Source organism: Cyrtonyx montezumae, unplaced genomic scaffold, assembly GCF_038088225.1.
Source record: "Cyrtonyx montezumae isolate F1298 unplaced genomic scaffold, pur_monq_1.0 scaffold_13, whole genome shotgun sequence".
NCBI classification, from domain to species: Eukaryota; Metazoa; Chordata; class Aves; order Galliformes; family Odontophoridae; genus Cyrtonyx; species Cyrtonyx montezumae.
In genome coordinates, this window is record NW_027071859.1 from 4,929,681 (window position 1) to 4,955,419 (window position 25,739).

The following is a 25,739-nucleotide window of genomic DNA, read 5'->3' on the forward strand; positions in this document are numbered from 1 at the left end:
CAGGGATTTGCTTTTCACTAATGTACAGTAATGGAGTGGCACAAAGGTAACGCTGGTCTTTGTTCTGTTCAATTGTTGTAGCCATTGGTGCTGACAAGAAAGACACTGATAGATTCACCATCCCACATACCAATGGCATTTGCAGCTTCTAAAAACATGGATAACCCCAGGCTACAAATCAAGAGGAGCGCATGGACTCCACTGAACAACCAATTCATGAATGAGCAGGTAAGTTCTGTGCCAATGGGTCAGATTCATGGAGTCACAAAACTGTTGAGTTTGGAAAGGACTTCTGGTGATAATCTAGTCCAATTCTTCAAGGCAAAGTCAGCTAGAGGATTTGTTCAGCATCTTGTCTGGTGGGGCTTTGAATATTCACAAGTCTAAAAGCAAATTCTTGGTTTCATTTCACAAATTCTCAAGACCCAGAAAAAAATAACTTATCCTTTTGTCTGTGTAAGTCATGAGTAATGGAATAAGAACTTAAATAATTTAATGTTAGGAATAAATGTATATATGTAGAATACATAGTCTGTATGAGACATACACATATATAAAACCTAATATGTTATGTAAAATCCAAAAGTTCTAATGTATACTGTTTAAAGCATATAAGCATGTAGTCAAAGTATTCTTATTTTGCCAAGTGAACCATTTTTAAACAAAAAACATGTATTCATTTCTTCGTGAAAGTTGCCATTCTTTTTCTGCCTTAGGAGACTTAACCTCAGAGCAAACTCAGTGTCAGTGTGAGTTTCTGAGTGGCCAGTGCTACGTTTTACTTTGCAGGAGGGACTTTAGTGCTCACCCCCTGACTCCTCTGCTAAGCCTGGCCATGGTGAGGCTGGGTTGATATTCTGTTAACTGAAGCAACGCACTTCATTTATAAATAACAAGACACATTTCCTAGTCTCCCACTCTGTAGGCTAAATCTGGGATCTGCTAACATAAAGGAGATATTTTTTATCTCATGCATCATCATTCCTCCCTCAGAATTCAGTTTAAATATCTGTTGATGATTCATAGAATTTAATCCAGAGTGGGCCATTACATTACGTAGTATGACTTCCTGGATTTCTCAGGGCCCCATTTCATGCAGCTCTCCCTGTCTTGAGCTCAGTTTCTAGAATTTGGCTGTAATGTATCTTCCACAAAAGCATATAGACTTCCTTAGGGATTATCCAGAAATGAAAATTGCATCACTTTGCTAACAATTTTTTTTTTTGTTAATCCTCTATACCATTAAAAGATTAAACGTCGTCTCTTGTCTGAATACCTTGAGCATTAGCTTCCATCATCTAAATCTTCCTCTGCTAGCTTATTAAACTCTTTTGTAATGAGGTTTTGGTTTTTTTTTTCATTGTGGAAGTACTTTTACTCTGCTTCAAGCCAGCACTTGATCTTATTTTTTTTTTTTTTGATAAACTGAACAGATTGAACTCTTTGAAGTCCTTTCAGTTTGGCAGATTCTTCAGCCTTTGCATCATTTTAATGTCTGCTTCCTACACTCTTTATAGCACATTTTTACAGACACACATCACTGAGTAATAAAGTGTGATCTGACTAGCAGTGAGATCCTTTCTCATCTTTTTACTCCTCCACTCTTTAGGCTACGTTGCACTGTGCTGCAGCAAAAGTTGTAGGAGCTCAGATTGGATTGTTGTGTGCTCTTGCCTTTAGAATCATAGAATTAATCACCAAGGTTGGGAAAGATCTCGAAGATCATCTTGTTCAACTGTCCACCTACCACTAATACTGCCCATTGAGCCATGTCCCAACTATGTCTACTCTTTCCTTAAACACCTCCAGGGATGGTGACTCCACCACCTCCCCTGGCATCCTGTTCCAATGCATCAGCACTCATTCAGAACAGAAGTATTTGCTAATATCCAACCTCAACTACCCCTGGTTCAACCTGAGGCCATCACCCCTTTTCCCTTTGCTAGTTACCTGGGAGAAGAGGCTGACCTCCACCCTGCCACAGCCTTCTTTTAGGTGGCTGTAGGGAGTGATGAGGTCTCCCCTGAGCTCCTCTTCTCCAGATTGAACAAGTTTCCTCAGCTGCTCCCCAGACCACTTGTGCTCCAGAGCCTTGAAAGCTGCGTTGCCCTTCTCTGGACACACTCCAGTGTGTCTGGGGGGCCTCAGTGTTCTGTCTTTCTCAGATCCTTTTCCTCTGCACAGCCTTCCAGCCGCTCTACCCCAAGCCTGTAGCGTTGCTTGGGGTTGTTGTGGCCAAAGTGCAGGACCAAGTGAAGGTCTTGTTGAACTCCATCCTATTGGCCTCAGCCCATCTATCCAGCCTGTCCCTCTGTAGGGACTTCCTACCCTCAGGGGTAAAAATTTACTGCAGATTTACTGAGGGCACACTCAATTCCTTCATCCAAATCATCAATAATGATGTTAAGCAGGACAGGCCCCAATACTGACCCCCAGAGAACATCACTTGTGACCGACTGCCAGCTGGATGTGACTCCATTCACCACCACTCTCTGGGCCTGGCACTCCAGCCTCTTCCTTACCCAGCAAAGAGTGCACCTGTCCAAGCCATGGGCTGCAGCTTCCTCAGGAGAATACTGTGGGAGACATGGTGTCAAAGGCGTTGCTGAAGCCTGGGTAGTCTACATCAACAGCCTTTCCCTCATCCACCAACATCTCAATGTTGTTGCTCTAGGTAGGAAAGAACCTACCTCCTATCTACCAGAGCTGTGATCAGTGATGAAATTCATGATAAAAAGTGTTTACTTGCTTCTGATCCAGGTTTGAAACTCTTTCATTTTTCCCTACACTACTCTCAGTGCTGCAGAGTTAGTAGAAACAAATAGTTGCAACAAAAGCATTGCCAGCAGATGAAATCAGGAGATCATCCAATTGATATATATGAGTGAGAAGGATCTATTTTCATACAATCCTATCTCTGTTCATTTCTGCATTTATGAGTGAAGACAAAATCTGAAAGAGAAAAATGTGTATAGATAGAAGGTGTGTGAGAAACAATTAGGAGATAAAAACAGAGAGAGAAGAGATGCCTAAGAAAAACAGTTCTAAATGAATTTGCAATGAGGAGCAGGAATTGTGAGAATTTTGAGCTGGTCAGTGGCATTTAAGCTCCATCTGAACAACTGCTAGGAGCAGACTCAAGAACAGTTAGTGTAAATTTGCCACCTGAGTTAATCCAGGGGATGCTCCATCAGTGGTTCCTGCAGATTTCCCTGGATTTTCAAATATGCTCCTGTCTGAATTGCTGTCCAGACCCAAGATGCCTCCTGCCCATTGTATATCACGAACCTTGTAGCCTCCATCTATGTTTTTCTGCCCTCACTGCAGCTGTCAGAGCTTGCCTGGGGTGTTACTGCTGGGCCGTGGGCAGTCATTTGCTTTAAATCCAAGATCTCCAGCAAGAACAGACCAAAGTAAAGAAGTCAGACTCAGGAAATCTTGAATTAAGTAATATTCACACTCAGAAAACCAGAGGAGGAGCTGCCTTTAAGGAAGGACTGGAAGTTGGGGGATTATGTGCCTTCAGTTAGTCAGAATTCTGCAGTGGGATGGAAGAGCCCCAGTGGCATTTGCACCAAGGCTGGAGGGATTTGCCAGACAGCCTTATTTAAAACTAAGAACACAGATGTGTCGGCAGCTCTCAGGAACAACCCAGGCTTTGAGCTGCATCCTAGGCCAGGCAATCTACGGACAAGATGGATATAATTTGAAGGCCTTGGAGGAGAAGACAGTAAACATGGATTTGATTAACTCAGTAGATGATTATACCAATTTGGGGCTATTCTGTTGCTAATTAATGCTTCCAAGTGCCTGGAGTAGGCAGAACTTTCTAACAGAGCTGGCTTAGTTGTATCTCCAAGAAAGCTGAAAGCAAATATGTGTCTTTCTTTGATCAAAGACCATTAACACTGCATTCAGTTACATAAATAGCTCCTTGCCTCACTTGAATTATCCAACTCAAAACTTAGATCTTGGACTATTCATCATTTGCTTGTGGCAAATCCTTTTCCAAGTTCAGCTTGTTCCGGCTTTTGTATTTTTTTCACTTTGCCAAGTGTCCCACATGCAAATAAAGCAAATAATAACCGTCAACATGCAAATAAAAGAAATGTCACTTTTCACCCCTCACAAGAGACACTCCTGCTGAGAGAGACAGAGCTAATGCTGACAACTGCTGTACCAGACATCAGCACTGATAATGTCTTTCTCTGCAGGAACCTTCTTAGCAGGCTGTCAAAGCAATAACACGTTTGGAGTTTATAATGATCAAGCATGTTTTCCTAGTTGTGGTTAATAGCTGTTTTTATGTGCAGTTATAAACTGGGCTTTTTCCTCTTTGATCTGCCTTCTGGAAAAAAAAAAAACAAAACAACACATCTATAGCATTTCCTCACTTGCCAGGTCACAATCCTGAGCAGAAAGGCAGTTTTGTGGTAGTGGAAAGGCATGTGCTAGTGCATTTATATCCAGCTCCCTAAGGATAAAGGTCAACATATCAAATCCTCCGCTGTATTTTGATACCACTCATCCTTCACTGTAAAGTACCTAGAGGCAGCATGAGCCACAACGACTGGTCTTTATTAAGCCATTGCCAGAGCTCAATGATAGCTACCCACACTGTAGCCATTCAGTCAGTATCTCCAACTCAGGAGAACTGAAATCCATTAAAAAAAAAACCAAAAACATCTGAACATCTGCAAAGGGCAGTTCAGTAGGGCACAAGCAACCCAGGAGGTTACAGGAGGGCTCCCATACAGGTCATCGAGGAACCAACTAGGGAAGATGCTCTGCAGGTCCTCATTCTTAGAAACAAGGAAGGATTGGTTGGGATGTGTCTGATTCTGAATTCCCTTGTAGAAGAAAGACATGGACTTACTGGAAAAAGCACAGTGAAATATCACAGAAATGATCCAGAAATTGAAGCACATGACACATAAGGAAGAGTTGAGAGGTATGGGATTGTTCAGCCTGGAGAAGAGAGGCTCAGATTTGGATCTTACCAGTGTGCATAGATACCTGTTAGGAGGTGATGAAGAATGCAGAGCCAGACTTTTCTTGGTAGCTTCCAGGGAAAAGGCAAGAGACAGTGGCTGCAAATTGAACTGCAGGAAATTCCACTGAACGTAAGAAAAAACATTTTTACCATGAGAGTGGTCACACACAAGTTACTCAGAGAGACTGCAGAGTTTCCATCCAAGAAGATACTCAAAACTCAGCTGGATGTGGCCTTAAGTACATAATTTAGTTGACCTTAGCAGGGACATTGGACTTACCATTCTCCACAAGTTCTTTCCAACTTCACCCATTCTGTTATAATGTATTTTCCAGGTTAATAGATGGTTTTTTTATGCTATATTTTTCTTCGTAAATACTGAATCTCCTTAAAGTATTCATTTTTAATTATGTATGTATGTTTTACAGGTCTTTGAAGAAAGAAGAGCCCTGTTAAGAAAATGGGTAAACTTTTCCCTTTATGCCTAAGAGTATTTAAATATATCCCTACATTTAAATACTCTTAGGTTTCTGAACTTATCAAGAGATTACTGTTATGGGAATGTACAACATGCTAGTTTGAAAAAAGGGTTCATTTTCCAGATAGATATATGACAGTGAGCTTTAACTGCTCTACTTTTGGTGAAGGTAAAGGGGTTTATTTTTCTCAGTGCCTTATTTTTGTAAGTTTTGAACTTGGGAAATTACATTCCTTTTCCAAAATGTTCTGTAATAGGATAAGAAACCCTGAGAAAAGTCTGTGAAGTCTTCAGGGTGATACTGGGTGTTTAGGTATTTCCTTTACCTGCTAGAAAGTCTTTAAAGCAGGTAATAAATGTCATGATATCTACTAAGAGCACACACAGGGCTCTTAATGCTGTAATCACTGGGCACCTCACAATATTATACCATCAATATCTTCACAACTCGTGTATGAGACAGGAAACTGCTGTCATCCTGCTTTTGATGAAAAAAAGAGGTATACAGAGATTTAATACAGAATTTTCTGCCCCAGTAACAGAATACTGCAAGATAGACATTCATGATGGGGTTTCTCTAGCCAAGTGTGTATGACTGAAACACAGGGATTTCAGCCTGACTGGTCTGGTCATCACGGGCTCAATGTACAGTCAACAGAAAGAAAGCAGTGCTTCCAAAGGGTAATTCATCTCACTTAATGTAGGATGAAAGAACAGCCCTCTAGAGATGCCTGTTTCTATAGCCTATGAAGGGAGTCATAGCTGGCAGCTTTAAAGGAATGCACCTCTAAGTGACTTACACTGGAAGCAGATGGCACAGCATGCAATGGCAGAATACCTGCCACACCTGGAATATCACATTGTCCTTACTCTTTTATGAGTAAAAACCTTTATAATTATGGGAAAGTAGCTGTAATCTGCTCGGTCTCCTATGCAAAGAGGAATACAGACTCAGTGATTTTATTGCAATAAATGAGTGGATGTAAAAAAAGTCACTTTAAAGCAGTGACTGTATGGCTGAGCCCTATGCCCATCCTTATAAACAGAACAAGAGAACCAGGCACATAGCCACGTATGGTACTCAGGCTAAAATGAAATAATGCTCTATTAGAAAGGGTATTTGCACAGTAATTTTGTGTGAACTGTGATGCTTATTCTTCACATCCAGTAGGGCACTTGTGTGGAAGATTTTGCATATGAACTCTTTCTTACAGACAAGCATTTTGATTTTAAGTTCATATGGATTATTCATCTTTATAGGAAATATGCTTTCCATACTTTGTTCATTTGTGTGCATTTTGATAACAAGAGATTTAACAAAAAACAACAATAAAAAAACTGAATGATTGTTCACCTTTTAACATGAAAGTCAGTAACTGATAGACTTTAAATATGTTTCTTGAAAACTGATGGGTGTTTTAAAATACCCACGGTATATATGCTGGTAAAAATGTTGTTGTTGGAACCCACACTGAAAGAGCCAAAATCTGGAAATAACCTACCCCAAACACAACACAAGTGCTGAATCATCTTGTGAAAGGTTAAATATCTGACACCAAGTACTTCACATCATGCTCCTGTGGAGTTAATTCTCCTTGTGCTTCTGTCATCCATCACACCAATGAAAAGGGCGTGGAAAGCACAAAAGCTGTTCTTAACTCCCTTCAAAGCCTTTGGCAGTATGTGGTATGTGAAGCCTAGGGCATTCTGAGTTCGGGAGAAACTTTATCAAGAAATCACAGCACTTTGGCAGGACTTCTTACATTGATTCACATGAGCCTCTCAAAGTGCACTCGGGAAGTATGGACGAGATGAAACTGATGAAGAGTGGGTTTCTGTGGCTGAGAATCCATATTCAGTGTAGTTACAAAAGGTTTATGGAGGGCTGGAGTCCATCGTGAGTTTAGCACTGTTCATTTTTGGTGATATCTGGGTGAAGGAATGGGAGGTAGATACTTGTTTGCAGATGCTATCAGGCTTGGAGTGATTTCATGAACTTTGGGGATTAGAAATCAAAATGCAAAGTTCTGCACTTTGATAAGGACTAATGAAAAGTGTTATGAGTGAGAATGATATTTATGAAAACTGCAGATAAGAAAAGAATGATATTTAAGAAAACCAAAGTATGCAGAAATTCTGTATAAAATACACTGGGAATTATGAATACGATATAACTGTATTATAATTATAAAATGGGGAAATATCCCAAAGAGCTTTCTGAAAGGCAGAGCCATTGCTAGTGCTGCAGCATGCATTTTGAGAAAGATGAGGTCCAATTGGAGATGCTTCGGAGAATGCTCTCAGATCCAGAAAATTTGAAAATGATCTGTTTACTCTTGGGGAGATGGAGAAAAGGTGCAGTAATACCTTTATGATAACAGATGAAAGCACACCAAAAAGAAGAAGGTAATCTGATCTCTGTTCATGTTGGATAGGATAAGAAATCATGGGCTTGTATCTCAATGATGAAGGTACAATTTAGACACCAATAAAATTTACAGATAACTCAGTGCTGCAATAACTTGCCTTGGGGGCGAAGGGGTGGAAATCTCCAGTGCTGCAGTCTTTTGAGGACAGGTTAGACATTTGCCAGGATTGGTTATGGCAGAATGGATCCTTCCTTGCATTAGGAGATAAACTAACTCAGTGTTTCTCAACCTTTTAAAACTGATGTCTCCCAGGCTGTTGTGGTCCATAAGACACAGGCTGAGAAACAATGAGTTAGGTGACCTGAGGAGATCCCTTTTCTGTTTCTGCATGGCTGAGCAGCCCCAAAGGCAAAGGTCCTACAGGACCTGCTGTGCTGTCATGTACCCCAGACAAGACAAATGGTGGGACCCTCTGCAGACTCTTGACTGTCTCACATTGCACTTAACTCATCAAGGTATTACTGCTGCACAGAGTGGAGGCAGCAGTAGTGTCAGTGGACAGCCTGTCCTTCATAGCTGTTCCCATGCTTGAGTATTTGCAGGCTTTGATCTTGCTGGAGGCATCTGTGGCGAATTTCTATCACACTGCTTTACCCAAACACTTTCCAGATACATACAAAAGATAAACTGTGCTGCTGTCTTTCAGTTGAAATGTTTTTGGGAAAGGGTTAACATTTCTCAGGTAGTTTCTTTTTGTTTTCTTCTAGTTGCTATTCTGTATTGCACCTGGGGCAGATGCCTTGATGTACTCCCTCTCAGCTTCCCTTTCTGCTTTGTTCTCAATACTGCAAACCAAATATTCCTCCCATTAATTTAAAAAGCTCAAAATCGTTTTGCTTTACCTTAACACTCAATGCTGTCATGCTGACATGCAGATTAGTAAGTCAACAGTGAGGCTGGGGTTGAACTTGTATCTTAAGACATCTAAGCTTAAGTGTCTCCAGCTTCCGTTATGGCCAAATGAGATGTAGACAAGTTGGGGAGCTCTAACAGTGATTCAGCTCACCCTGTGGGTTACATCTTGTCAGAGTACCAGTTAGTCCACGGCAGAAGCAAAGGCTCCAGGGGGATCTGAGAGCACCCTTTCAGTACCTAGAAGGGGGCTGCAAGAAGGAAGGAGACAGGCTCTTTAGCAGAGTCTGCTGTGGTAGGACAAGGAGAAATGATTTCAAAATAAAAGAGGGGAGATCTAGATTGGGTATGAGAAGTGTTTTACAATAAGAGGTAACAAAGCATTGGCATGGTGGATGCCCCATCCCTGGAGAGATACCCATGTCAGGATGGATGGGGCTCTGAGCACCTGATGGAGCAGTGAGCAGGGAGAGGGACCAGATGGCCTTTAAATATCCCTCCCAACTCAAACGATTCTGTGTATGGACACCAGGAGCTGCCTCCTTCATCCCTTCTCTTCCAACCCATGCCTCCAAGTAGATCACTGCGTCAGGACTGGGAGAATATGGTTAAAGAGGCAAAAATTGCTTCTGCTGAGCTGAACCAACCATCTACTTGCAAGTTATTCTACATCAATGTGTTCCAGAAGAGCAGTGTTGACTTGGGAGTTCTGCACTATGTTTGCAGAGCACAGTGCTGCCTGCGTGTGATTGTAACCCTGTGAACTCATGTCAGTATGATGGGTTGGAGACGAGGATTATGCCCCAATTCAGTGGCTAGTTCAAGTCAGTAAAACAACCTGCCTGTTAGAGCAGAGAGGGGCCTCTTTAGGTTAAGCAGCAGAGCTTCTGTTCCGCAGCACCAAGGTCCTGGGCTCTCCCCTTGGTGTCAGGCTGCATTATTTGTGTGTGTGCACTCATGGATTAATTGTAAACTGATCGCAGGAGTACAGGCTGGGCACTCTGCGTTGCCTGGTGCAACATTCGGTAGCCTTATGTCACACAGTCCCCGGGGAGGCATTGTTCTCCAGGGCTGGGGAAAGACACAGAGAAGGAAAAATGTTCCTGGCCGATTGAGAAGGTGCAGCGCCTTGAAAAGGGGAATCCGGTCCGACTGGTTGGATTGCTGTAATCACATGCAAGGGGAGGAACTGTGGAGAAAGGCGGCCAAATGTGGGATGGGGACATGCTTGTTAATACTGGAAAAGAGACAAATTATGCCTACTTAAATACTTGGCTGCTGCTGAATGCAGTGGAGAAGAAGCTGTGTGTTCCCATGCTCCTGACAGGGTGATGCTGCTTTAGTGGAGTCTCCCATGCGGTGTAAGCTCAGGCTGAGGATGCTGGAAGGAGCTGATACATTGCAAAGCCATGGTGGAAGGGGAAGAGTTAAATATCTGTCTCTTTGAAGGAAAATCTACATTTCCTTTGATAAGTTCACTTAATCTCTTGGTGTGGAAGGGAGGAAGCCAGTTATCCCCTTGTCTCTGGAACTTATCTGGGAGAAATTTACCTTCCTTAATAGATGACTGCAGATCATTTTAATGAGAAAAGGATGTAGCTGTGATCATGAATGAGGAGACTGTGCAGCAGAAGCTCTTCCCCTCCACCACATGACAGAAAAAAAAACCTTTCACATCAAACTGAAAGTGAGGGGGGCTCAGGCAAAACCTCCTATGTTCCTCTATAGTACATCTTGCCCCAAATTTGTATCCTCAGAGGACACGTTTCTAAGTGCCAAATCCAAAAATCCTGCTTCAGTTTTTGCTTAGTACTTTGCTAAACTCCATTAGAGGTGAAAGTTATATGCAAAATAGGGAGGGAAGGAAAGGGTGTATTCCTTAATTCACTGCGTATGGAAAGATGTTGGACACTTGGGAGCTTCCTTCTCTTTGGCTTCTTGTCTGGGTTCTCAGGAATGCCTGTTCCAGCCCTTCTTGTCCTTGCTGACCTACATGAAGGTCTTGTAGAGGTGTTTCCAAGAAGGTGCAAAGCTATTTACTTCTCACAGCTTATTGTCCAGTGCTGGAATTAAATACATCCACATAAAAATAAAGAAAGGAACAAAGAGTCTTTTAAGATGATCTGTGAAGAAATTACTTCTCAGTTACTTTTCATCTGCACAGTATATTGTAGACCATAATTATGCTGGTCCTCCAGTTAACCATCGATTTTTGTCGTGGAAGCAGAGAAAAAAAAGATTAAATTTGTAATCCATCTTGTTCTGAAAGAAAGGGAATTGGGCATTGAAAAAATGTACCCAGCTCTTCACATACATATATGTATATATGCACATCTATATATGAAGATGCATATATATGTGTGTGTGTGTGTGTGTGTTTGTATGAAGGGTTGCATGGATTTTTTTCTTACTGCTATTTTTTATTTGTGGAGACTGTTTAAATAAGTTCTTCAAATGCCCCTGGGGTTAAATGCAGAAATAACCATGCTGTGATTTGACCCATGCACAGCAAGTTGTCAGCTGTGGAAAGCTGACTTTGGGAAACAGAACGAGGAACATTTGTTAAAGGTACGGCCAACGTGTGAGAAAGAAATAATCAGGGAAAGGCAGCACTCCCCAGACAGGCCCAGCTCTTTAGGAATTTGCCCTTTGTAAGGAAGGAGAGTTTGGATCACAGCTGCTCTCTCTGCTAGGAATCTGCACTCTGCTTCTGGAAGTCCACATTTCTCTGTACCATTTCACTCCCAGTGGTTCCCACTGGGGATTCCTGCTGGCGCTGACTGAATGGTCTTCTGCCACGTCCTCCCTGCTGGCACTCTGTGCTGCCCTCGCAGCCAGGACTGCTCCTGCAGGTTTTGAGACAGATTGCACAGATTGTGGCGATGAGGTCAGTCTCCTCCCAGGAGATTCCTGCTGACAGGGCCCTTTCCATCCCCTGCTATCAACACAGGCTAAACACCAGGTACAGCTTTGCTCCCACCCTGTTTACACAGCTCTGCCCCACTCCGCTCAGCACAGTGCTGTTTGTTGCCATTGTATCAAGCAGTACGTGCTTGTGTGGTTAAATGCTCGTTTCTTCCCACAGCGAGGTCCAACTGTTTTCCCCCTCCTCTTTAGATATCTGTCATTAGCACAGAAATGCCATGAAAAATCTGTTACTGCATAGCCAGATCTGTGTCGCATTTTCTTTGTGAAACGCAGGCAACTGATTCCATTTCTCTTTGTTCTGTTTCTTTGCAAGGCAGTGGGGATTTCTCTCTTGTGCAGACTGTGGGAATAAATACTTCACAAATTGTGAGACACTCAAATACTGCAGTTGTGGGGGCCACAGATGGGTCAGGATAGGTGAGGAAGCAGTAGTCAACTAAGGACCCAGTCCTGTAAACACGCACCTGAGTCTCCCTGTTTTCACAAGTGAAGCCAAGTTTCCAAACTGATCCTAGGTGTTGAGAGTCTTGTGAGGATGACTGTTTCCTGGACAAAGTCATCCTGGATCCTTTGAGGATTATAAATCATATGTTATGTGGCTTCAGAATTTCTTTTAATGTAGCCTCTCCATTTGTTCCCAGTTCCTATGTACTTTGCCACTCAGTGAGTCATCAGAACCTGCTGCTTAGGCACATTTCCTTGCCTTATATGTGGGATTTATTTTAACAAGCTGAATCTACAGTTCCTCACAACCTGGAACTCCTTTTTCAGTTTATCAAGTGGACAGATGGTCAGAAGCAGAAGATCCTGGAGGACCAGCTGGAGCTCTGCTCCCTGTCACTGCAGAAATTCTGTGCCAAGCAGCTACAAGATCGACTTCCCATCGAAGTTCTAGATTTTACCATGAAGCTTCCTAGAGCACTGTCCTTATACATCTTCTCCTTCCTGGACCCACGGAGCCTCTGTCGATGTGCACAGGTGAAAAAAAAACCAATATTCAGAAAGTCAAGTCAAGAAAGTTAAAAAATGAAACAGGACTAGGTTACGCTAAAGCTGTAGGAATGCAAGAACACCTTCTAACCTGGCACCCTGGTGCTATATGCTTAGTGACACTTGTATGAAACTGAACACAGCACTTCCCCAGATCCTAAATTAAATCAAATTGTCCAATATTTATGAAAGCGAAGAGTAATTTTGGGAACTCTGCTCTAAGCCATTTAACATGTGGCTCTTTACAAGGCGGATTGTTCTCAAGAAGGCCTGGCACTTTCTGAATACTGTATTCTTTGAAGTACCTCACACAGTATGCAGAATCGCTGATTGCTTTGAGAAGTATTACCTGTGGTAGTTGTAAAGAAGTGCATACAATGCTTCAAGAGAAATAGTAAAAACCAAGTCCATTAAAACACCTGAAGGTAATGAGCTGGATGTGCAGAAGCAGAGAAGTTATCAATGTGCTTTTGAGCACAGTGTCTAAGGATTCAGTCTGCTAATACATCTTCATGGCTTAATAAACTCAAATAAGGGTGACATGATTACTGCACTAACAAACATAGTACTCCATATCATACCACTAATAAATCAAAATCTCAGGTTGTTTAAAGCTTTCTCCAGTATTTCTCTCCAACAATTCATATTTTTTTTTGTAGATGAACCCCAGGTATTCATGCACAGACAGGGAGAAAGTAGACTAGAATAAGAGAAAGGAGATCCTTACAGTGCTACTTCTGTCATATCATTGGATATTTGCTGTTAACAAGCACAGTTGAGCAAACAGATGATGCTTGCCCTTAGGCTGGAAGAAGTGTAGCATGCAAGGTGACTGTGCAATGGACTATAAGTGCAGAACATGGATAGGGAGAAAACAGAATGTTTCCATCAGAACATGGATAGGGAGAAAACAGAATGTTTCCATCAGACCTGTTTTCTGTTTGTTTGGGTTTGGGTTTTTTTGTTGGTTTTTTTTGCCAGTAAAATGTAACAAAGGGTTTACTCCGGCTCCTATGAACTTATTGGGTAGAAATGCTGGAAGTTGCCCTAAATAAGCTGAAGTCTTTCCTTTTGGCTAGTGATTTTTTGAGCATTGCACCCTGCACTGAAGATCAGCCAACACACAATGAGCAAATCATGAGGAAATTTGGGTTTACGTAGAGTGTAAACAGCACTGAAGAACTGTGCTAGTTTAAGAACATAGGGGAACTGCATCCATGGGAGATAAATCTCCAGCTGTAATCTTGAGATGCCTGAAACCCCAAGATGTTGATCTACACTTATATGTGGTTACTGGTCATCCACAGGTGAACTGGCACTGGAAGAACCTGTCTGAACTGGATCAGCTCTGGAAGCCGAAGTGCCTGCGTTTCGGCTGGTACCTCAACTTCATTCCAACCCTCTTTGAGCAAGGAATCTGGAAGAGGCATTACATTGAAATGGTGAAAGAGCTGCATGTTACAATACCAAAGGTGAAAGAGCTGCATGTTACAATACCAAAGGTATACACCCACCACTTCTGGAGATGTCTCATGCCAGTTGTAAAACTCTGGGCTAGTAGAGTTACTAACTCTTAAACTTAACCTCATCTTCCACTAGTAGAAAGGAATATACATAACTTTAAATTAGAATCTAAACTCATATGTTGCCATGTGGTATGTTTTTCTCATCCATCCCTGGTAGGGGAGAGGAGGAATGAAAATCTTAGTGGTTAAGAGGAAAACAAAGTCTTCTCTCCTCCTTTCAGATTGTTCTGGAGTAATCCTCTATAAATTTCCCTCTCCAGCACTCCAGGCTGTTCCCCTCTCTCTTCCAGGTTATGGAGCATAAGATAGCCTATCTCAGTCTGATAAGCAGGAGTGTGGAGCCCAGCACTGCCCCTGCTGAAGTTTCAGATTCAGTCTAACTAGTGGAAAGCTAAAAAAAAACCCACAGCCTGCCTGTTAGAGGCCTTGGTGTTGTCTCATTCTGTCTTCTTCAAAGGTGGCAGGGCCATTTTGGGGAAGTGGCGCATTAGTCAGTAGCCTCTGCTTTCTCTTGAGATTGATCCAGATCCCTTGTTTGTGGGACTATAAAGGCAGGAATCTTCTGCCTTGAATTCAAAACTCAGACCTCTAAGTCTAGTCAAACTCCCTCATAGGCTCTCTGAGGTCAGTGATGAAGCCAATGCAACTCAACTCATCAGAGTACAGTATGCAATGGGACATGCACTGCCAGGGTGCCTATTTCTGTCCAGTGAGTTAATACCTAGTTCTTACAAATCTAAAGTTACATAAAATTAACCTCATTTTCATTGAAGGACAAAATTAATTTTCTTCTTTTAATGTCTCTTATTAGACTCCTTCGAAGGATGAGTCTGTAGTTTCTGAAGTGCCAAAGGGGAGAAGCTACACCCCAGAGGCAAAACCTTCCATGCCAAGAAAGAAGACAAGCAAGAAGAAAAAAGAAATGCCACCATGGCGTCCATCAGACAGGTGCCCTACGGACACCGTGAGATTCAACTGCCTCGACAACTGCGATCCCATTGAACAAGCTAGGCAGGTGTAAGAGGCTTTGTCTCTACATTTTGTGATAATTGTGTATGACTGTGTCCTTTGCAAGTTCCCTCTGCCTGTGCTTCAAGCTGCCTGGAAACCTTGTAGTTCTCCAGCCTGGTTGCAAACCCAATCTTGCACACTGTGCTGCCCTATTGCCTCTCCTTGTATTGATCTTGATCCTCTTCTGGTTGCAGCTTCATTGCTTTGTGTCCTTTCAGTAGAGTGCATTGGCAGAGCTTGTTAGCCACTGCCTATAAAATAGGCTGTAGCTCCTGGGGAAGTTACACAGTTTTAAGGGGAAGAATTAGATCAAGAATTTGTTCAAGAGTTTTTTTATAAGCTTGTAGTTTTTTAAGACACGAAGTTGAGAGGAATGTGCAATTATTGCACAAAAGAATGAATTAATTATGATGAAATTTATCCCTCAGTTCAAGGATCTTCTGTCTGAAAAGAGATTTAGATGTTCAAATGAGTGTGCAGGTATTATAGTATGTATGTGTGTATATGATACATAAGTAAGAGTAGGATTTGTTTCTACACTACCTGGGATAGACTAACTAGATCCATCATTTCATAGCTCCCAGAACTGCCTGGTCATCAGCTGACAAAAGAAGGCACTTCTGCAACCCAGAGCAAAGTTTTGCACACTGACTTCTTTCCTTTGACATATCTGGCATAAGGTACTTTCAGAATCCCAGGATGGATCAGATTTCTGTACATGACCAAGCATTGGCAGGAGCAATAGCAAGGAGGCTGCAGTAGTTGTGTGCAGAAATCTGTCCATTTGTCATGTAATACTCTGCCACTTCTCCTTTTTTTCGTGTACGTGCTTTCAGCAGTTACCTCTATTCAGCTGGTGTGCAGTAACTTGTGAAACTGTGGTAACATTATCATTAGTCTGAGCCTGGTGTAGACAGTGGATTAACTTGACCATTGCCTCCTTCCTATGTGAGTCCCTGTGGAAAGGACTGCACAGATCCTCACCCAACCAAAAGTGCAGAGAGGAGGATATTCCTCTTCCCTGTGCCAACAAAAACCTTGGGAACCACCTAATCCACAATGAATGTATCCAGATGGTACATTAAGAAAACAACTGATATTGCTGAGATGAGCACTGTGCACAGAAACAATCAAGCCACAAATTACCCCAGCCTAGTGATTATTTGTCTAAGCACAAGTGCCAGCAGTGTACTTACATAGGTTCTTTCTCAATGTGATTAACTTTGCTGGACCCACCACTCCTCCGGGGTGTTCCACCAAGTTCCCAGTGCCTGAGCAAAAGCCTTTTATGAATCATTTTGTAATCCGCGTCCCCTAGTCCGAGGATGCTGCGGTACTTCAAAGAGCATTCCAGCTTCCACCTCACCCTCTTTCTGTGGTGTGTTTCCAAACTCTAGCATTTTAGGTAGAGTCCTCTGATGCTTTTAACAGAATATTTTGGTGAAATGTCTCTTGTTGCAAATGATTGTTCCAATGTTATTTGTCAGTTGTGAAGCATTCCTGTGTAGCCTTTTCCAAAGACTTCTGCAAGGTTTAGGGTTCCCATGTGCTGGTCATGAATCAGTGTCAAAAATGGGACAGGCCCTGTTGAAAGAGTTTAGAAGTTGCTTGTTCCAGCACCAAGTTATAGATGCAGCTGACAACCAGATGTAAATGATTCTGAGTTGCTAATCATACACTAAGCACTCTGTCTGCTTTTTTCTCCTAAGTAAGATTTGAGCCTCTATCCATTTGTGCAATGGAGAATATTTTAATGCCTAGTGATCTAGCAAATCTGTCTTTTATCCGTAATTACAGAGGATTACAGCAAGGAGAAAAATGAATTCTAAGAGATTTACTTGTTTATCAAGGATCTCCCTTTAATATCACTTAAGCTGAAAGTAATTGCTAGTGCGTCGTCTTGCCTGTAATGACTCTTATTTAGCAATACAGGTATGTTGTCTCGGGTGCTGACCCAGCTACTCACTCATGTAACAGTGTTTCTGCAGATGGTGGGTGTCTCCTCTGCAGCCCCTTCCTAGAAATCCTCCACTGTATCATCTCCATCCTTTCTGCTGTGTGGGGACCCGGTCTTCTGTACCTCACCTGCTTCCCCATTCCAGGCTTGTATTTTCCTCCCATGGAGGCAGCAGTGGCAGAAAGTAGGCAGTTTGGTCAGAGATCCAGGTTGCCACAATATGGCAAAGTGCTTTGTGCCCCTCCTTGCCAAGCTTTGTTCTGTACTGCTGATGAAGGCTGCACTCAGTGAGTATCTAGTCGCCTGAGCAAGGGAAGGTAATGTGAGTGCTGTGCAAGCTGATCTATCGCACTGCAGCCTACAGGCTCAGGCAGACCCTGCCTGACCAGTGTACAGGGTTGTAAAGTAGAACAGAGAAGTGAGATAAAGATCTCTGACCCCCCTAGGCTGTGTTAGGTACAGTTATTGTTCAGATTAGATGAATTCTTGGAGCTCAAGGGCACAACATCCACTCTTCGTGTAGACTAAATGTCAGAAGTAATGAAATCTATGTAAAATGAGATTCCAAAAACAATAGGAGTGATTTCCTAAAATATAGGGTTTTGCAGTGGTAGTCTGGGAGAGGTAATGAGTTTTGCTGCAGTCTGAATGCATAGAGGGAGGATCAAATATTTTCCTGAGGCAGGTTATAAGCATGGGTGAAAAGGTGCAGCAGGACTAGCAGAAACACAGCAGACAGCCAAAGTGTTGGCTGAGAACAAATAAACCGTTCTTTCCATCTGTGTTCTGCTGTGTTGAAGAAAGCAGAACTTGTAGAAAATTCTTTGTGAGCAAACAAAATTACATCAAAGGAATACCTGACGCCATCATCAAAGAGGTGTGTGAGACTAGTCACTGGCTACTTCTTTGAATCAAAGTCAATCTGCCTAATGTTGGGTTAAATCTTGCAGAATTTAAGAGGTAACAAAAAAGTTAAAGATTTTCCTAGCTCCCAGAACTGACTAAAATCTTCTCTCCATGCTTTCTTTCTGCTCCAAAAAGAGGAGAGAACTCTCCTGGGCATCCTAACAGGGTGTCAACTCTGCAGGCAAAATATTGTCATTTAAATGGATGGGACATCCTCTGTTTTATTGTCGGTCTTTGCAGAGGAACCCTTAGCTACAAACTCTTCCACTGTTTATGCACCATATTGCTTTCTCCACATAGCAGAGAATTCCTTGCTTAGCCGAAAAGTGATCATGGAAATGCAACAAGCAGCAGCCAATTCTCAGTTTTACAGGAGAGTGGAGTCAAAGGGAATCATCATATCATAAAATCATAGACTGGTTTGAGTTGGATAGGACCTTTAAGATCACTCAGTTCCAACCCCCTGCTGTAGGCAGGGTCACCTCCCTCTGCACCAGGTTGCCTATAGCCCCATCCAGCCTGGCCTCAATTGCTTCCAGGGAGGGGGCATCCACAGCCTCACTGGGTAACCTGTTCCAGTGTCTCACCACCAGTAAAGAATTTCTTCCTGATATCTAGTCTAAATCTGCCCTCTTAGACTATGAGTCCTAAGAGACGTAACACAAAACATGTACTTTGGCCTGTGAGACCATAACTGGGTATTTACTTTTTAATAAGTAAACAGATTCCTGTAGAACAATTGGGTGAGAGTTTTGCCTGATCAGTGCTAGTACTTTGTGTCAGTGCTAAGAGGAATTATAACACTGCCACTGCCAGGCAGAGCTTGAAAGATGGGAAGATGAGGTTCATTTGCATTCCGGATGATAACTGAGTCTTGACAGGTTTTTTTTTGTTTTGTTTTTTCTGATGCTTTGATTTTTTTGCTGCTTCCTCAGGAAAGCATCAGAAATGGCACTCGAGAACCTCAGTGACAAACATCTCTGCAGCTTTAGAGAAGCTGGGACAGCAGTTCTGGAATACAATCACTACACGTTTCTTGGTTCTGATGGGGAAGTGTGGGAAAAGCTCAGACCCTGAGCAGTGAAGTCAAGAGCAGCAATGAGCAGATGCATGGTCGAGGGAGTGGCAACGAGATAGAGGATAGATACACACAGGGGTAGAGTTACAAATTGCCTGGAGGCCTTATCAAAATCACTTGCTAGAGTTATAGTGGTGGCTTTCAGTGTTGCTGCATGTCTGTGAGCAATATATCACAGGGGTGATTTCTGTTTGGTCTGTTTTGTTTTCTGCCTGAATCGTCCAGATAGCTTTTCCATTGCGTGCAAACAGAGACCTGAGAGGATGAATCGGTCTCTTTGGGAACACAAAGCAATCCTGCAAAGGTGAAATGAAGCATTTCTATCTGAAGCCTGGGACCACGTCAGCAAATTTTCTCTGGGATTCTGATCTGCCTAAGAAGGAGTGGGAGGGACGTTCCTTTCCGGCTGTGCACGTCCAGTTCTGCTGGAAGGCAACTGGTGATGGTGCTGCTTGGTGCCAATAAATCAAAAGATCTGCCTCCCACTTTATCATGACTAATGAACCCTGATTCTAGGCGAGCACTGGACCCCTGCCAAGACTGTGTGCTTGTGCCTCGAGAAAGAGCCCTGCTACTTCTCATGACAACAGCACAGCCAAAATGAAAGCTCCTTTCCCCCCAGCCAGCCCTGCCTTCTAGCACTAATTCACTTAGATAATTTATAGACATAGGCAGGCTCTAAAAACAGTTGCATATTGTGCTGAAGTGTTTACCCAATGAGAAAATAATTACTTTCCTTAATTGTTCTGTCAGCAGCCTAGGCCCAGTTTCTGACAGAAAGGGGCTGGGTCTGCGTGAGAAAGGCATGGTGTTTCACTGGTCCCCCGCGTCCCAGCGCCTGTCTCTTGCTTTTCATGTTCCTGAATAGCCAGCCCCATACTCCCTGCCTGTTAGGCTTGTTGGAATTTAAAACATTCCTTGGAAATAAAAAGCAGGGTGAGAAGCACTGAGTTCAGCACTGGAGTTGGAGCTGCTGTGTCCTACTTGGCTGTGATACCATCTTCCTTTGCTGGGTCTTTTTTCCATGCCCACCACTCGCTTTCCGGACTGTGGACTGAGATCGTAGTGATGCCTTGCTGCAGGGGGATGCTGTGACACCGAGAGCATAGACTTTAAAATTCAGCAGTAGAGCTTAATATCTTAATTTGCAATGACAAACCCAGGTTTGACAGGAGATTGGTATTTTCTCCTTGCATAAATGGGTCAGTTTTGGCTTTCTGAGTGAATAGGCATATTCCAGCATTGTCTCTGGACTACGAGGAGTGGAGTCAGAGCCCCTCCTTAACCTCTTAGAACATTCCCAGCTGTAACAGTGAGTGGAGAGCCTTCTGTATGCTGACTCCTCTTGGCTGAAGACTGCTTTCTTATCTAAAGATGACCACGTCATTCCCTACAGTATTTTGGCTTGGATTGTCTCTCTCATACGTTAGCGTCTACAAAGAGATTGCAATTTTCCTCAATTTGCTATTTGAAATAATTTGTCTGATTTTTCTTGGTGGTTTTTGATCCGCAGCTGGTAAACTTACCTGTGATTTGCAGATTGTGAATGTGGAAGGGGAATGAGCACTTTCAGACCAAATGTGTTTATGAACCTGTCCAAGTTCCTAAAAACACATTCTTAGAGTAGTCATTTTACTCCTGATATTGGAGTTATATGACAACTGACCACATCCACTTAATTTTCACTCTCTGTTCTGCTTGTTATCATATTAAATTTAATTATAGCAGCAAATAAAATTATGTACATTTATAAGAAAGCCTACTTGGCTATAGCAAAGATGAATAACTTGTTTAAGGGGAAGTCCTCTAACCCTATTTATGTTACAAGTTACATGGACCAAACCAAAAATTCCAAACATTATTTAGCTAAACTTCCCTTTCTGTGAATTCCCTTAAGCTGGTGTAGCACCACTTGTGTGTTTACCCAGCAGTGTGTTTGTACATCTGTAAACATCAAGGCAAGGGCATGCATTTGAATGCTGTGAAGTTATCATAATTAAAAAAAATAGCAGGCCACAGAACTGATTGTGCACTCTTGGTTTGCCCTAGGTACAAGATAAAAAGTTCAAACCATGTCTTTTTGGGTGGCTTATCATAAGGAATTTTCTTCTTCTCCACCCCAGGGGACCAACTCCATAGCACTTGTTAATACTATTCTGTTCTACTCTGCAGGAGAAAGAAAGGAGGAGGGGAGACCCCAGACCTTAGCCAGCAGGAAGCTGAGAAAGATAATAAAGCAGGTTATGGATTTAAGAAAGTCCAGAAATCAAAATCACTGGTGAGTATCACTGGCTTGTGATTATATTAGCCAGAGTCCGGTGTCGGTTGCACTCAGGAATATTTTTGCTCAGAGCATTTACTTAACACTTAACTGTGAAGCTTTGCTCCTGACTATGAGTAGGCTGCCAGGCACATGTGGCAGGGCAATAAGGACACAGATCATGCCACATCTGCCTGCTCCCGGGGCAGTCTCTCATTGCAGCCCAGACATAGCCCATCTGCCTGCAGTTGGAAAAAGGAACAGTAACTGTGTGTAGACAGTGATCCTGTAATCTGCTCCCCCCTCACTTTGCGTACTGCATGGTATCCTGACAGCCAGTTTCCGCTGGATCAGTTCTATCATGACATTTACATCTTTCCCCTGAGCTGCTCTTCCATTCCCACAACTTTTGATTATTGCAGTTTGAAGTTCTTTTATTAGTTTGTTCATTGCACTGAGCCGGGGTAAGCAGCCCTAAGGTCTTAATACTGAGGATTCATTGTGCTTATCGCTGGTAAAATAGGGCATCCTCACATGAAAGGAGTCTTGGGAAGTCAGGCTTCCAGAAAGCATCCTGGTTTAGCTTTTGTAGATATGGCAGCAAATAACTGCCAGAAGAAAGATGTGCTTGCAAGCGTATCAGGGCTTTTTGCAGACCTGGAAGCATGTTTCCCAAGCAATGAAAGCCAGGGAACGCATGTGAGTTGAGCCAAAGGTTTACATAAAAAAGAAGCATTGTCTCCTGAGATTGAGAGGCATTCTCCTGACCCAAATACTGCCTCTTTGCAAGGAAATAGATTCAGTCGGTGTTAAAGAACAGAAATATAATTTAAGTTATTCAACATGTGTCTCTTCCATTCTCCAAAGGCTTCCTCTGTAGCCTTTAGATCAGAGGGAGCTTGCAGTTTCATTCCACCATGGCTTCTCATTTGAGATTTAAAGCTGTTTTATTGTTAGTATGGAGATGAAAGTATTTTAGTTCAGGGTAGAAGGAGGTGACTGATTTTTTTCTTTCCCTAGAGTTTAGGAACTCTTGGGAGTACTAAATTATCAGCCCACTAAGATCTCTGGGAAGATTCTTAAAGCCCCTGCATGCTGTCAAGGCCTGCCAGGTCCACCATCCTCCCTTATTGCCTCACAGGCAGTTAGGAAAGCCTAACCCAGGGGTAATCATCCTACAACTCTAGTGGTTACACCTCTGTGACATGAGAACAGAGCTCCATGCCTTTCTGTCGTGCAATCTTGGTAGCACTAACTTATTTTTGTGTTAAAATCTGGGGTGGTCTGTGCTGTGTGCCTCTTGCCTAAGCCTTTACATTGAAAATTGGCTTGTATTTCTCTTGAGCAGTGCAAACTTCAGCAGAAGAGCTGTGTTTCTTATCCTCTTTTGGTATTGCAATGCATAATCCTGCTGTTTCGCTGACCATTAATGATTACAGTGCTGCATGACAGAAGAAGTTAGGTTACAATTGGCTAATGCATAGAAAAAAGAATATGTGACTCACTAGGAATCATCCAGAATAAATTTCCATTTATTATGAGGGAAATCTTGTTGAAATTAAGACCTGTGAAAAGACTCTTACTTAATCAATTCTAAATAAAGAAGCTTAATATTCAAACCTTTTAGTAAATCCTTGGAAGAAGAACAGATATGATGAAAGAAGAGGTGCCCCAAGCAAGCAAACATCAAGTCAAATTAAAATGAAGCTCTTAAATAGATCAATGATTCAAGTGTAGAAAGCAGATGAGAATAAAGTATATTACACCCAACAATGCAGATGTGAAAAAGGGCCATTATATGGAGCTCTGAGCTCAGGAGGCAAAACAGCAACACACCAAAATAGAAGAAACATGTAATTAAAGTGATGACCTGAATGCGCCAGCCCCAGCTTTGTATAGGGTGAATCAGGTCTCCTCCTCATAAACTTGTGGTGTTTAGGAGTTTATTAGTAATCATGGAAATCATAGCATAAAATGTGACCAGGCTCACACTTAATTTACAATAAATTAAAGTGCATTATCTAAATTGCTTTAAATAATGTGTTACAATAAATTAAGTTAATTAGGTCTCTGAATGAAGCGCTGCTTTCCTTCTTATGAGTATGCATGCAACCACTGTATCTCTACAGTGGGGTGGGAATGCCTGCTCCTATCTCTATGTAGGAAAATGCATTACACTAAAGACAAGTATAGCTTCATTGTTAATCATCTCTTTCAGCACTTTGCTGGATCAAGGCTTTGTGGCTTGCCTACACCACCTTGAGCAGCTACTGTCCCAGTATTGTACAAAGCAAAGTGAAGAAAGGCTCGGTGACTCAGCTGAGCTTTTGGCAGGCTGGGCATAGAAACCAGATCCCCTTGTTTTGGGCCACCGTTTCATCCCTCTTGTTCTTTCTGATGTGGAGCTGTGCTGCCCTACTGTGATTCCCCACCTCTGACCCTACAGGTCCCTTCACAGGTGGCAGTGCTGCCACGTCAGTATCCTTTACACAGTGAGGAGCTCTTCCCTGAAGGACTTCCCATAAGGAGTTTTCTGCAGCTTTCAGCAAAACAGGAAGCATCATGCCAAATCCTCCCCAAATGTCAAAAAGCACAGATACTTTATTAGAAAGGTAAAAATCCATCACATTGATGCTTTTGACATCTTTGCAAATGACTGCAATGTCAGCAATTAGAGGCTGGTTTTGCCTTTCAGGCTGCCTGCTTGTTTCTGTTTGAGAGACTGCACCACCCTCCCAGCTGTTCTTGAATTACTGACTTATTTTTAGTGCTTACAAAATAACATCTTTTTGACAGGATCAGTCATTCTTGCCTCACTGCCTAAGGTAATAAGATTGCAGCATCTGAAGTCAGGAATAAATTATCCAATGACACACATGGAATTGATGTTTGGAGAATGGATCACATCTATATACTATGTGGGTATATCACACATGAAGATCCAAGGCTCTTGGCACCATGACACAGTCCTGACCATTGTAAATTTGTTTACACCACCTATGTTCTGCAAACCTCATTTTGAGTGTTATTAATTCTAGAAATCCTGTTGAGCCACTTGTGCCTACTCCTGAGTGTGAATGCATTTTGGAAATTGAAGCTCAGTTCATATGTGTCACTCTAATTTTAAAGGCATGGGCTGGCTTTGATATTCCTTGCCCATCTTCCCCTTTTAGCTCTAAAACAGAATCACCAAGGACACAGGAGCTGAAAAACAAAGTACAGTCAGATCTGTGCTACAACTGCTGCTACTTCTTTGCTATTGTGCTTTTCTCACTAGGGCAGAAAAACTACAGCTGTTTGTAACACACCATCTCAGTTAAATGTTAAGTTCTGCTGAGGACCTGGGCCACCTTAGGCAGTTGTATGATAATTTGCCTTTCTTTAGGATGACACTCAAAAGTTGCTGGATTGCTTAGTTATTGTCAGATAGCACTGTCTTGAAGCACTGTATATTGTCACTGCTGCCAATCCAAACAATGGAGAGGGGAAACAGCTGGGCAGGAACTGAAGACCTTTCCCATTTTAAAACCATTTTGCTATGAACACTAATTTCTCATTCTGCACATCAGCAGATATTGCTTTCTAATGAGCTTCAATGTAAATGTTTGGCTTTGTTGATGTTGGCTCACTATTAGTACTAAATAATTTGTATCAGTTTTAAAAAGCCAAAGCTGTTGGTCTGCACAACTGTGTTCTTAAATATTTGGGATCTTTTTCAATGAAAAAGATCACTGTTGCTAAGATTCTTTTTTTTTTTGCTTAACTTTTATAGTGTTTAGAAAAACTCTCACTGAGCAGCATGTTAAAATAAACCTCATCCTTTCCACTGTGATATTTCAAGTAAGACTGGGATTAGTTACAGCCATAAGCACAGGGAGAATCTGTGCATTAAGAAACGAGTCAATGTGGAGAATTAATTAACGTAGGTTTGGCTTTACTAGCATCAGTTTCTAGTTGGATCCTTTTGTCCTTAAGGTAAACTTAGAAGAGAGCTCAAGTCACTGCAGTGTTATGCTTGTATCACCATTACGAATATCATTTATAGCTTAGTTTTCAACAGAGTCCAACGTTTTCAGCTCGTCTGTTAGGATGACATGATATTTACTGTTTTCTTTTCGTAGCTATCATTTACTGAACAACTTAAGACAATTAAAAAACCACCAGTTCACCCCACTGCCCCATCTACTGGGAACCTGCCCTACAAAGAAGCAGCAGAGACTATAGCCCAGAGCTCCCAGCGCAACGCCAGGATAAGAGCAGCGCCTGTTCAAGCTCCACTGCCAGAACCACTTACAAGAGAAAAGACACCCGCCATGTTTCCAAGTCAGTAA

The 25,739-nt window shown here is 42.3% G+C and overlaps 1 protein-coding gene across 1 annotated transcript; it reads left to right on the plus strand.

Annotated features, from left to right (window-relative positions):
• Positions 1-132: 132 nt before the first annotated feature.
• FBXO16 (F-box protein 16) lies at positions 133-25,739 on the plus strand. The gene is made up of 7 exons (XM_065731066.1): positions 133-228; positions 5,422-5,457; positions 12,452-12,658; positions 13,978-14,142; positions 15,008-15,213; positions 21,321-21,426; positions 25,530-25,739. The coding sequence occupies exons 1-7, from the start codon at positions 133-135 to the stop codon at positions 25,737-25,739; spliced, it is 1,026 nt and encodes a 341-aa protein (XP_065587138.1).